Genomic DNA, 13,122 nt, shown 5'->3' with positions numbered 1-13,122 from the left:
TAGTACAAATATTCTTATCAACAAATGTCACTCAAAGGATAAAATATTGCTGTTTTCAGCTGTGTTGTTTAGGACTAAGCATATAACAGCCCAAATAACTTGCATGGTAATATAGTGTTTCTAGAAAAAGTATAGTCAGTAATTTATTGATCTTTAGTACAAGGATTCTTTTGATTAGCAAATGTCAAATACAAGATAAAAAATATTATTAGGACTTCCAAAAGCATTTATTAGTACTATCCATTTAACAACCCAAATAACTTAAAAGGTATTTTTTCTTTCTACTGTAGGCTCAAGATGAAGTGTACAGTAAATTCATATTAGCATAAAAAAATCAGTTTCAGTTATTTTTACTTGCAGGACTGAATATTTTATTCACAACTGTTTAAAACTGATAATTTTGTGTCTGTTTGGTTTTTGTAACCTTGCTTCCAGTCTGTGATCAAACAGGAAGTTGCAATCGTTTCATCTGCCCCATTGCACGATTAGTGTCAAATTTTGTGCATTTATCTTGCTGTATGTAAGCTGTTTAGTTAAGCTGTATGTATTCAGTGCCATACAAGATCAAATATGTGCCAGTAATTTGTTAAGAGAAACACAAGTTTTGCATTATTAACCCATGAATAGTTGTTAAGAGCACCACATTTTTGCAATCTTGAGCATTTTGCTAATAATGGCTGAAAAAATATTTGTGTTTAAACTGTGAATTACCAGTCTTCTGCTATTTTTTAGTACTCATGTACACACATTGGCATTTTTTTTGTTAAATAAGTTGAAGTTCTATAGATTGACAGTGCCAACACCTGCAAACTGAAATGAATCTAACAGTAAACTATAACAATGCTCATTCAGGTTTGTTTAGTAAACTTATAAACTCTTGCACAAGGTTGCTACTTGTCTACTTTTGTTTAGGTCAGTCATCCCAGGCTGAGTGTAGAGGGTTCAATAATTAAATATTTTAATGTTTGCAGTAATCGGATCCAAACTATTTTATCCTGGGTGTGTTTATTGCCAGTTTGGATAACATTCCAGGTATGTGAACTGGAACAGTGGATTTTACTGACTAAGGCAAGAGAGGAGATGCTGCTGGGACTGTTTTTTGGGCAGAGGTGTATCTTTTTATGCAGTGAGCCCTGACGGGGAGGGTTGGATATCCTAGTCTTGCCTCCCTGGGTAGGGGTAGCAGTATCTGTCTCAACAGGAGCTGACCTTTTTTCCAGCTCCCTGCAGATGACCATCAGCAGCCACTAGCTCCTCTACTTGTTTGCCAGGTCTACCAGCCTTGTCTTACCCTTCTCCAAGCTTTACTTGACCCACATCTGGGGCTGGTGAGGAGAATGGGAATGCTGGTGCAGCATCCTACTGCTGCTGAGGAGCATACACTAACCCCTCACCCCGTGGTAGCTTTGTGAGCTCTGCAAAGACTGCCTTTGAATGTGCGCTTCTGTGCAGCCTCCCAGCCAGGCAGCACACTGTCTGCAGCATGGAGCTGGTCAAGCTGTTTATGGTGCTATTGCATTGAGATAGTCTGTCTCCCTCCCCATAGGATGAGTAGGCTTGCACTGGTCACTCACTCCCATCCTCCACTGCCTGATCCCTCCAGCTGCCTTACTGCAAATCAAGCATTGGTAATCTAGGTGCAGTCAGGGGTTTAACCCTCTGCTGCATGAGTTGAGGCTGGGAACTCATGACATGTCTGGAGAGCAGAGAACTTCTTTGAGAGGCTTACAAAGCCATGAACTGCAAGAAATGAACTTTTCATCAAAAAGGGAATAAAAAAAAGCTTTTATTTGAATTCTGTTTGAATCACTGATATTCCTACAGCTTTCACTGAGGACCATGTCCTGAAAGCACTGTCAAAAGCCAGGAATACTACATTAGTGTGCCCTGACATTATCACAGGATGCATATTAAATAGCATGGAGCATAAATTATCTATACCTCTAACAATACTGTACAACATCAGTCTCCGTACAGGCTTTGCATGTAGCGATTGGAGGACAGCAATGATTATATCTTTGCACAAGAGATGGCCTTCTACTGACCTGGGTAATTACTGACCCATAAGTCTGATCAGCCTAATTTGTAAGGCCATGGAAAGACTATTCATGGAATTAATCAATGAAGACCTAAAGAACCTACAAACATTAGACCCACCCCAGTTTTGGTTTATCAAGGGCAAGTCTTACTTATTCAGCCTGATGGACTCCTAAAAGGTCAGCAAAGCAATGGATGAAGGCAAGACTGTGCACACAACTTCCCTAGATCTGGCGAAAACTTTTGACACAATACTTCACTTGGGCATAGTGGAGAAGCTTACCCAACTAGGAATAAACCCCCCAGTGTCCCTCATTGGTCTGCCTATTGGCTTACAGATAGGATGAAGGAGATCAAAGTAGGAGACGTTACCTCCACGAAGAGACCAATCATCAGTAGAGTCCACCAGGTTTCAACACTGGTCATCTTTTTAGCATCTATTTCTCTGAGGTAAACATCAACATTAGTGGTCTCTGACTGACTAAATTTGTAGATGACTGCAAACTAGGACCAGTTATTGAATCCCCAAATGACATCCCAATGGTAGCTAATGCACTCCATGGGTGAGGGGGCTTGCATTATCTTACCCTAAGGGCATGTATGTTCCCACACTCCCCATGAAAGGTGACATGTACTTGTCTTGGCAGAGACCAAGTGCTCATCTTGACTATTGCTGCTATAAGATGCCTTTCCCTGATCTGCGTTAGTCACCATTTCCCATCCTCCTATGCATGGCTCTTCCAGCAGCAAGAGAGTAATTGAATTCTGGTTGTTTGGTGATAGTAAGCACTTTATTCCTCTACTTCATACAGGTTGACTAGTCTGAAACAGACTCTATGTTTGTGAGTTTTGCTGTGCTGAAAGTCAAAGTAGCACAAACCTTAGGTAGTAAATGTTGGGGTATAATTCAGCAATTTTCATTTAATTGCTGGAAGATTTTATCAAACTCAGCCTTAAAAGAAAAATTATATATGTTCTTTGTGAAGGGGGTTGCAAGCCCATCACTCCCCCATGTAGGGGGCATTGCCCCAGCACCCCAGTAATATCTTCTAGTGTCACAACTTTGGAAAACTTTGGCCTTTTCAACAAAATTTTCAGCAAAACAGTCCAGTGATTAAACAGTTATTGCTGAGACTGTAGATAATGAAAGTGGAGGAGCAGCCAAGTTTCCTGCTTAACTATTTTTTGTATTTTTTAAAGTGATTTTCAGATGTTAATATATGCATTGTAGCATTTGAAGAGTCAAGTGCATTGCATTTTTCATCTTGTCTATACTTGTGTATTTGGGACATTTTTTTTAATAAAAAGCATTATAAACATTTTGTTAAATCTTGCCCAAATAACTTTAGTGTTTTCCTACTGTGACTTTTCTTTGGGGTAACAGGGTATGTTTGCTCATGTGCTGTGTTGCGCCTTTTAAAATCTATGGACACAACACACTTTTCCTACATGACATCAAGGCTAAAGTTTACTGGTTTTCCTCAGTGACGTCAGTGTATGCAAGCCATATTTCTTAAAAATATTTTTTTGGCGGAAATGCTAAAATAAAATACTCTGCAATGGGCAGTGGTGCTGTTCGGCATTGTTTGCACCACCTGCACCATTGCAAAGGTAGGATATGACACCTTCTGCCAGAAGTGCAAACAGCCACATTATCGTGCTTTGTTCACCACTCCTCCTCCCTTTTCACAGAACATCTTAAACCCAGCAATCCCTGCAGAAAGAAAATGTAGTGCTGCTTAACCATCTTTGCTTGAACTCCACCACTAATTATTTTTTTAGTTTCCAGTTGAGTCCTGTTGGAAATGTTGAAGTAAGGCAGACTGCATAGCTGAACCTGCATAATATCACAGAGCAAAATATTGTGTGGTATGCAAAAAAAAAAAAAAAGACAGCATATTGCATTTGTTGTGCAAAGTACAAGGCTATATGGAAAGGAATAGTTCAGAGATGGATTGTGGTGAAAAGCACAGTACTCTGCTCATGAGGGAGGGGAAAACTGCATGAATGACATGAACAGGCACATGTCTTGTACTGTGTAGAGAGCATGAATGAGTGAGTGAACATTTAAGCTGCAGAAAGTCCCTTAAATTCTATAGTTTTTTTGTAAGGAGTATTTGTCCTTAGAGTTGCCTTCAGCAGTGGCCACTGTTTTGTCTGTTGGCAGATTATCCCTAGTAATGTTCTTAAGAGTGAGCAGTCACCCTTCCGTTAACTCATGTAGTGTTCTTGTATGGTGATTTAGTAAAGGTGAGGCACCAGTCCTCATTCCAGACAGTTTTAAAGGAAAGGAAACTGTGTGATTTTTATCTAGCACTGTGATTTATGCTGTGTATACACAAATTAAAGACTACACATTAAGTAATGTTTTTTATATGGAGTGTGCCATAACAGGGATGGGCACATTTGACAGCTGCATTTCTGAACTTGCAGTACGTGGTATGGAAAATTTTGTGGGGGAAGTAGTTGTTAAATAGTACTTACACTCATAAACGTATACATAAATAGCATTAATAAATCTTTAGTATTAAGGGAGAACCTAAGGGTGTTGCTAATTGTATATGAAATAACTTTTGTCATTTACATTTTTTTGCATTTCAGTTAATTCCCTTCCCTAAGCAGGAGTAAGTATGTTGAGTATTATCTAAAAAAGGATGAATGTGATTTAGAATATGAAAATGTGCATCTGAGGCTTTCCTTATAGCAATCTTTCAGTTTTTCTCTGTTAGGGGTCACCACAGCGGATCACCGGTCCGCAGACTGATTGGCAGTGGAGTTTTTATGGTGTTGAGTTACCAGCCCGGCACCTAACCTTCACAGAAGCCACACACAAATGCACTTACCTGCATGTCTTTCCAGGTCACTCAACCACAGGGAGGACATGCAGACTGTGCACAGGGGGCGCTCCAGGCTGTTCAGAAATGTATCTCAAGCTGAATAACAAAGACGATGTTACTGTGTTGCACAGATGGAAGCATGTATTTGTTTAGTGTGACACTTTTTCCCCACCCTTTGTTAAAAACATATTTTGAAATGTTTGACTGTTTTGACGGAAAAGAATAACTTTTTTTAACAGCAGTTTAAATATTTCACAGATAATCAACACAGTTTGCATCATGTGGTCCACGAACGTTTGGGGGAGCTGTTGCGTGTGCTGAAAGCAGTCATTAGTAAGCATCATACACTCAACTCTGTGGATATTCTAAGTGCAGCAGGGACAGTCATCGCAAAAGTGAAAGGTAGGAAGTTTGGATATAGTACAGCCTTTTAGGTTCTAACTTTGTGAATGTTCATATTCTGCAAACACTGATACCACTGTTATGATTTTATCATGATTATGTCATTCTGTAAGTAAGGAGAGAAAAAGGTATTTTAATGTACAGCATCAGTAACTTGAAAGACATTTGTTTATGCATTTTGTTCACTCAGTGCAACATTTGTTGGACTTGGGGATATTTGTAGTACAGTGTGGTTCTTGACAAAGCTTGGGAAGCATATTTAATGCCTGCATTCTGGATGATATGTAATCTTCTAGACATACATAGTAAGAAAAGTCAATTACTTTATCCAAAATAAGTTTTATGTAACTGTAATAATTCCATTAATTTTAGTTTTGCTGTTTATTTTATTGGACTTCTGTAAATTCACTATGTTTTAGGGATGGTAGGTGAAAATATTTCTCTGTGGCAGAACAACTTGCCCCTCACAAAAGAAGGGAACTCCCTGGTAGTGGAGTCTTTCTGGCTGAACTCTGATGTCAGAGTTTTATTCAGAATGTGGAGATGTTCGTAGTAGTCAGTATTAAAGTACTATGTCTTCAGACTTCCTGCAATGCAAAAGCCTGCGGCCAACTCGAATGCTCGAGTCCATCATTCTCCATCTGTCAGATATCCTTTTGTCGTTTGACATCAGGATGCCTGTGGTATAAAGGTTTGATAGCTGGCACCATCTTCAGTCCCTTTTTTGCCAAGTAGTCCAGTGCACAAGGCTGCATTTGTAAATGTAGTCAGTCCTTCAGCTGGTTTCAGCTACCAAAGTTTTCAAATAAGTACCCCAAAGGGGATCTTCAATATCTTTATAAATACTGATGTTGGATGTTAATGTTTAATAAAGTTAATAACTGCCTTTCATGTGGGAAACAAATCCCCCTAAAAGACTTCCACTGCTGTATGTTCTGGTTAGGACCTCAGTATGACATACTTAACTACCTCTTTTCGCTAGGTTCAACAACATAGGGCAGAATCCCTACAACAGCATTTATATTCAGGTAGGGCTTGGTCTTTGCATTCTATGGCATCTGCTGGTTCCCATGCTGTTATCCCAAAAAAGTGAAAAGACAAACTCCTGAAGGAGAAGGATGTACAGGAGGGTGAAGACAACCCTGTGTCTGACTCTTTAACTCATCCACAGGTTGCTGACTCAGGTGATGCACCCTTGCAACCCCCTAGTCTGACATCTATAAGACCAGAGTCTCCTGGTCCAACCCCTCCAGAGGCCACCTTGACTTTGATCCAGTTCTCACATGATGACAGTAGACCAAAATCGATTGTATCTGAAGCTGCTAAGCAGGCTATAGCTTCTGACTCCAGGGTTCTAATGACCAAGAATGAAGGCAGTATTCCATTGGTGATAGTTTAGGATGAATTACCTGGGAACCAGATTGAGATTGCAGCTGCCTACTTGCTACTAGAGGCCTTGTTGTCAACACTCAAATCTAAAAGGCAGGCAGGTTTGCCCCAGCCAATGCTGACAGAGAATAAAAGGCCCTCCCCCAGAGTCAGACAATTAAGAGGAACTTGATTGTGCCGAGCATCTTCAAGCAGTTAGTTGATTTTAATCAGAAGACACCCTGTCTTCCTCTTCACTCCAGAGGACATCTCTTTTGGGGACACCCATCATAGAGCGAAGGAGTCCTTCAGTTGGGAGTCTAGAGAATTCTCCCTGGCCCAAGGTAACTGTAGAAAGCTACCAAACCTCCCTGCCCTTGACTGTGGCTATTCCACCAGTCCACTAAGTCCTGGATGATGTATTGCAGGCATATCCTTGCAGCCCCAACTGCCTTCTCCCTGCCCTCAGGCAGCCTGATTACTTTTATAGAGTCCTTGAGTCCTAGGGATACATTTCTTCTCTATGAACCAAGTGGTGGGTCCAGCTGTAATGTCTGGAATCCTTCAAGGGATCATCTGAGTATGCATACAAGAATCTTTTGCCAAGTGATAGGGAGAGCAGACTTACAATTTCAGTTGACAAGAAGACATGCACTTCAGCCACCCTGGTCACAAAAGCTCTGAATTTGCCAATTTTATATGTCGGAACAAATAAGAGCTAAGGCAGGTAGGGATACAAGATAAGAGACCTGAGAGGGACATCCTGGAATTGTACAATGTAGGCATCCAGGTGTCTGGATACTCACCAAATCTGGCTATAATGCATTGGATGAATCATACAGGGCAGTTGCAATGGGATCCATGAAGAGGAGACATACCTGGCTGAGAACTCAACCCTTCATACTATTTAAAAGCAGAACTCCTAGATGCACGACTGGACAGGTAGCGTCTCTTTGGACCCTCAGCAGAGGTGGTGTTTCAGAGACTGGCTAAAAAAGAAGAAACAAATTAAGCCTGTTAAAGAATTCTTCCTTTATCCTACCCCTAGATACAATGAAAATTATCCTAGTAAGTGCCCCTTCTGCCTAAACAAGAAAAAGCAAAGCTGCCTAGGGGGATGGCTGTCATGGTATCAAAGAAAATCTTAAACTGATCAGTATTCTAGACCTGGGGTGGGGTCTAAACACCTAGCTGTGACTATGCTCAGTGCCCCCCCCCCCCAAAAAAAACAGGCCAACCCCATCCCACTCTCATCCTTCTTCAAACATTGGAAACAGATCACCCAGTGCAAATGGGTACTGCAAATTTATCAAAAAGGACTGCTCTCTTTATTTTTAGACCCCCCTATTTCTGGGCATTTCCAACCCCCCAAACAGAATTGATTCCACCCTGTTAAAGGATCTGTTTCACCAGGGATATAGCCATCCTTTTCCTCAAAGAGAAGCAGACACAGGATTCTGCTCATGTCTGTTTCTAATTCAAGAAAAGGAGGAACCTGGATACCCATTCTAGACCCTTCAGGACTCAAATTCCTAGTAGTGTCAAAATTCAAAATATTGACACTTCAAAAATGTTGCTTCTTACCTTTCCAGGAGCCTGGATAATGACTCTTGATTTAAGTGATGCCTACCTTCATGTTCCTGTTATGCAGGAGCATGAGATCCCTGTGTTTTCAGGCAGCGGAATTGCACTACCAATTTTGTGTCTTGCCACTTGTCTTATTGACTGTACCCAGAATATTTACCAAGTATCTGGCACTGGTCATTGCCTTTTTCAGAACCAAAATATTCCATAGTTACTCATACTTAAAGATTGCCTCATCCAGGCTACATCATTAGCAAAACTTCTAAAACCATGCAGTTCCCCTTGGATTGCTTTTAGAAGGTAAGTTTCATCCTCAATATGAAGAAGTCACAACTAATACCTGATGCTGGGTGTGAGTTTTGATGTCTCCTCTCTGTGCCAGTAATCAAGGAGCCTTAATCCTCAACAGTGACAGTGGAGAGGGGCATTTACTTGAAACAAAAATAGATGCGTACAGTATTTCTGAATGCAGCTCTCTGCATCAAGCACAAGTTCCCTTAAGAGCACACACACAATACTCTCAGTCCGGGTTTTGGGTTTCCCTAACCCTCTCCCAGGCCCCCAGTAAGACTTCTCACTGGCACCGCTGTAGAGATGAATCCTCAGCAAAGTGTTCAAATCAAGTCCTCCAACACCCTGTCTGTGAAACCCGGGCTCTGTGTCCCTGCTCCAAGTAGCTGACACACACACTCTTTGAGATTTGATTTATACACACACACACACACACACACACACACACACACACACACACACACACACACACACACACACACACACACAGCTGGGAAAGGCTGGCATAGATTTACTAGCTATGCCCCCTTCTGCTTAGACTATAAGGTAGTTACACTGCTACCAGACACTCCATAGCCAGCTACTCTAAGGTTCTTACAAGGGTAAGCTATTATACAGAGTGAAATTAATATTAATACATATGATAGTGTTTGACCAATGCAGTAAGGCTTTCAGGAGTGGCCACAGAGTCACCAAATAGATACAAGTACTCTCAAAGTTTAAATTATTCTCTGAAGGACCAGCCACAATGAAAAGTTAAAATATATTACATAATAAATAATAAAATAACACAAAAATATTGAATATATATTTACAATAAATACCAGTGTTTCAGTGGCAAGAAAGAGTAAAGTAATACAGAAGAACAGATTCACACAGATACGGAAAAACAATACTTAATTAAACTTCCTATATTTTCCTGACTGATGTAAAGAATTACTATTCCCTGGTCACTTACTAGAGCAAGCCAATATGAAGTAGGTGAGGCGTCCTTTTTTGTCAAGGTCCAAAGTAGAGTGCTCTGAGACTTCAGTCTCATCTAGTTATTAAAACATCATTTTTGCCCTTGATTACAGAATGACATCACATGACATCTATTCATCTGACTTTTGGTTCCCATACTACCCCCTTTCCTAGCAACTGGCCCAGAATCTTGGACATAAGTGTTACTAATAAACACATGCAGAGCTTTGCTAAGATCTGTTGCAACTTCTTGGAAGTCATAAAACAATTTCAAACTTTTACCCTACCAGAGTAGCAATTAATTCATTGCTAAAGACAATACAGCAGAGTTCCTAGTACTTGTTTTCCCAGACATTTCATCTCTGGCTGCAATCAGAAGTGCAAGATAACCATCTTTATGGCCTAAATTAAGTTATTTAATTTCACATTATTTTGCAAAGTTAGCTGGACTGAGATTAACCTCTTCTCTTTCAGTATCCTCTGTAAACATATATATATTTCCTCAGTTACAGCAATACATTCTGATATAAATGTATATTTCCTTTCTGTCCAGTGGGACAAACTGTTGACACATGTTTAACACAAGCAACTTTGCAAATACATGTTTCAACAGAAGCATCTCTACAAATCAGTTTGATTTGGGACCTGAAAGATGGTGAACTATGCCTGGGCAGGACAAAGCCAGAAGAAACTGTGGTGGAGGTCCGTAGCGGTCCTGATATGCAAATTGGTCGTCCGACCGGGGGCAAAAGACTAATCAAAACCATCTAGTAGCTGGTTCCCACCAAAGTTTCCCTCAAGATAGCTGGCGCTCGGTGGGCGCAGTTTTATCTGGTAAAACAAATGATATACAAATGACACATAATTCTTTACAAAATTCCAGCTAGTTGTGCTGGCATGTATTATACATCCACTGCCATACTTCTCCTGACATAGCTGGCAATGCATCACATCGTCACATAAGTTACAATTCACAACAGGCTCTAGTACTACTTTCCTCATGGCAAACCTTGGTCCAAGAGAAGGCCTTTCTATCACAGGACAAGATTTTGTTCCTCATTCATTATGTTATGAACCTATGCAGCAAAAGGGCTATAACAGCAAAGCACTTTCTGAGGGTCGTGAGACACTTTGCATCTTGCTTCCGAATGTCCCTTTGGCAAAATTCCACACAGGGGAAACTAATGTGGCTCCTGAAAATTTGGTTTCCCCAACACCAGCACTTCTAGGAAATGGCAATCCCTTGCCTGAAAAGAGAAATTCTGTGGTGGGAGAAGAGTGTCAAAGGCAATCAAGGAACCCCTTTCCAATTCCCAGAGGCTGTTCAAACACTAACCACAGAAAACTCGGACCTGGCCTGGGAAGTGTACTTGGGACATTTCACATTCCAAGGAACATGGGACAGGCATCTGGCAGCACAGAACATCAGTATAAAGGATGAAGGCAACTATTTTGGCATTAGGAGCATTCCATGAAAGACTATTTCCAGGAGTAGTAAAGATACTAACAGACAAAACTACAGTTGTTGTTGTGTCTTTCGGCTTTTTCCCGGTTAGTGGTCGCCACTGCGGAACTCTGGTCCGCTAATGATTGGCAGTAGATTTTTATGTGCTGAGTTGCTGGCCCTGATGCACAACCTTCAATGAAGGTATGCCCATTCACGCATTTCTCCCACACAGAAGACGCTGTAGCTGAGAATCTAACCGGACAGCATCTTACTGTGAGGCGACAACGCTACCCACAGACAAAACTACAGTGATGAGGTATAGAAACAAATAGGGAGGAACTCGGTCCTACCATCTATGCAGGTTAACAATGAAACTATTGCTAGTGGCTCAACAGGTAAGCCTCACTGTCATAGCTGCATGCATACCAGGTCAAGAGAACCTACTAACAGACAGTCTAAGAAGATCACTGCTAGGCCCTAGTGAGTAAATGTTGAAAAGTGAAGTTTTCCTAGACCTGACACACAATTGCCAGAAATAAACTCTCTTGCTTCTCAAGAAAAACAGGCAAATCAGCAACTTCTATTCAAGGATTTGGTGGTGGTGTTGGAAATGAGATGGCTTCTCCTTCAACTGGGTAGACCTCCTCTATGCATTTCCTCCAAAACCCCTTAATCCAGGGTATTGCATAAAGTAAGGCAGGCTGACCAAGGATGATATTGATGGCTCCTTACTGGCCCAAGCAGCACTGGTTATCCCTCCTCCTGACACTCAGTGAAGGAGAATCATGACACTTCCCCTCTGAATTGACCTCCAAGATCAGAACAAGGGGTCTGTCGTTCATCCCATCCCGAAAACGAGTACTCATGTTGACAGCTTGGATGATTGGTTCCTGATTCTGTTCTGCCAATCTTTTTCAGAGGATGTGCTATCTATACTTAAAGGAAGCTGTCAGGAAATATGTGGCAAAATGGAAAAAGGTTTTGTTCCTGCTGCAATGCTAATGGTATTCTACCCACCCAAGCAACATTAGAACAAGTAGTAGAATACCTCACACTCTTTTATGAAGAAGGGGGACTGTCTTATTGTACTGTAAAAGTAGATACTTAGCTGTATCTGCCTGCCTTTCCATGTCCTCTCTGGCATAATTTTACCCCTATATGAAACTGTTCTTAATAGAGCAAAGTGAGCCTGCCATCCTCCTGGAGCCTTAATTATGTGCTGGACTTGGCACCCCTCAAATTGCATACTTATAAAACAGCTCTGCTGCTGGCATTTACCTCAGCCAGGCAGATGTCTGAGCTGCAAGCTCTGATGTGCTATGAACCCATCCTCATTTTTCATAGGGATAGAGAATTAACTTGATAGCCAAATCCTTGTTACTCAAGGTGATATCAGAGAGCTCCTTAAACCAAGCTTTTCATCTCCGTGTATTCTATCTACCAAATAAGGAGGAGAGAGTTATTCACTTTTAAGATGCACATAGACAACTAAGATTGTACTTGGCAGAGAAGAAACTTGTGTAACAGATCTGACCAGCTGATTTTGGCTTTTGCAGAAGGTAATCAAGGAAGACCAATGAGAAAACAGACCATTTCAAAATGGATTGCCAGTTACATTACTTTTTGTTACTCTTATCATGGTAAACAGACTCGTAGCAGAGTCAGAGCTCACTCAAAAAGAAAAAAGGTTACTACCACAACATTTTTTAAAGGGCTTCTACACAGACCATCCTAGAAGCAGCACCTTGGTCCTCTAGTCATACCTTCAACAAACAATACCATCTTGGTACCATATCCAGAGTTAGAACCAGGTTCACATGTGCCATTCTGCAAAGAACTCTCTCCACCATCCCCAATTAAAAAAAAAAAAAGCTCTGGGAATCTTAGAACTGCTACACAGACTAAGATGGACATAGTACAGCTGCGTAGATAACATAACAATTGTAGATGTTTGAGTAGATCAGTGTTGCAGTACCCTTTAACTCCTACCCTCCCCCATTTCTCATCTGCACTGGGGGTGGGGTGGATATTCTACATATTCATCACCCAACCTGTACCTTTACTGTTATCATTACCACCCGTCCCTCTTTATGCAGGACAGTCAGTGTTTGGGCAGTTGTGTTGTGCAAAAAAAATATGAAAAATAGCAAATGTCCCCATAAGTAGTTGCATAAAACCATTATTTTGTTTCTG

The 13,122-nt window shown here is 41.0% G+C and overlaps 1 protein-coding gene across 1 annotated transcript in view; it reads left to right on the top strand.

Annotated features, from left to right (window-relative positions):
* The window catches only part of ARHGAP29 (Rho GTPase activating protein 29), a 1,010,462-nt gene that overhangs the window by 438,091 nt on the left and 559,249 nt on the right, over nt 1-13,122 (top strand). The window contains exon 3 of the mRNA XM_044085689.1: nt 5,133-5,276. Within this exon, the coding sequence (XP_043941624.1) occupies nt 5,133-5,276 (144 nt within the window). The remainder of the gene's footprint in view (nt 1-5,132; nt 5,277-13,122) is intronic.

Source organism: Protopterus annectens, chromosome 10.part0 (genome assembly GCF_019279795.1).
Source record: "Protopterus annectens isolate FY-2018-M chromosome 10.part0, PAN1.0, whole genome shotgun sequence".
Taxonomy (NCBI): domain Eukaryota; kingdom Metazoa; phylum Chordata; order Ceratodontiformes; family Protopteridae; genus Protopterus; species Protopterus annectens.
This window is presented reverse-complemented; position numbering and strand designations above follow the sequence as displayed.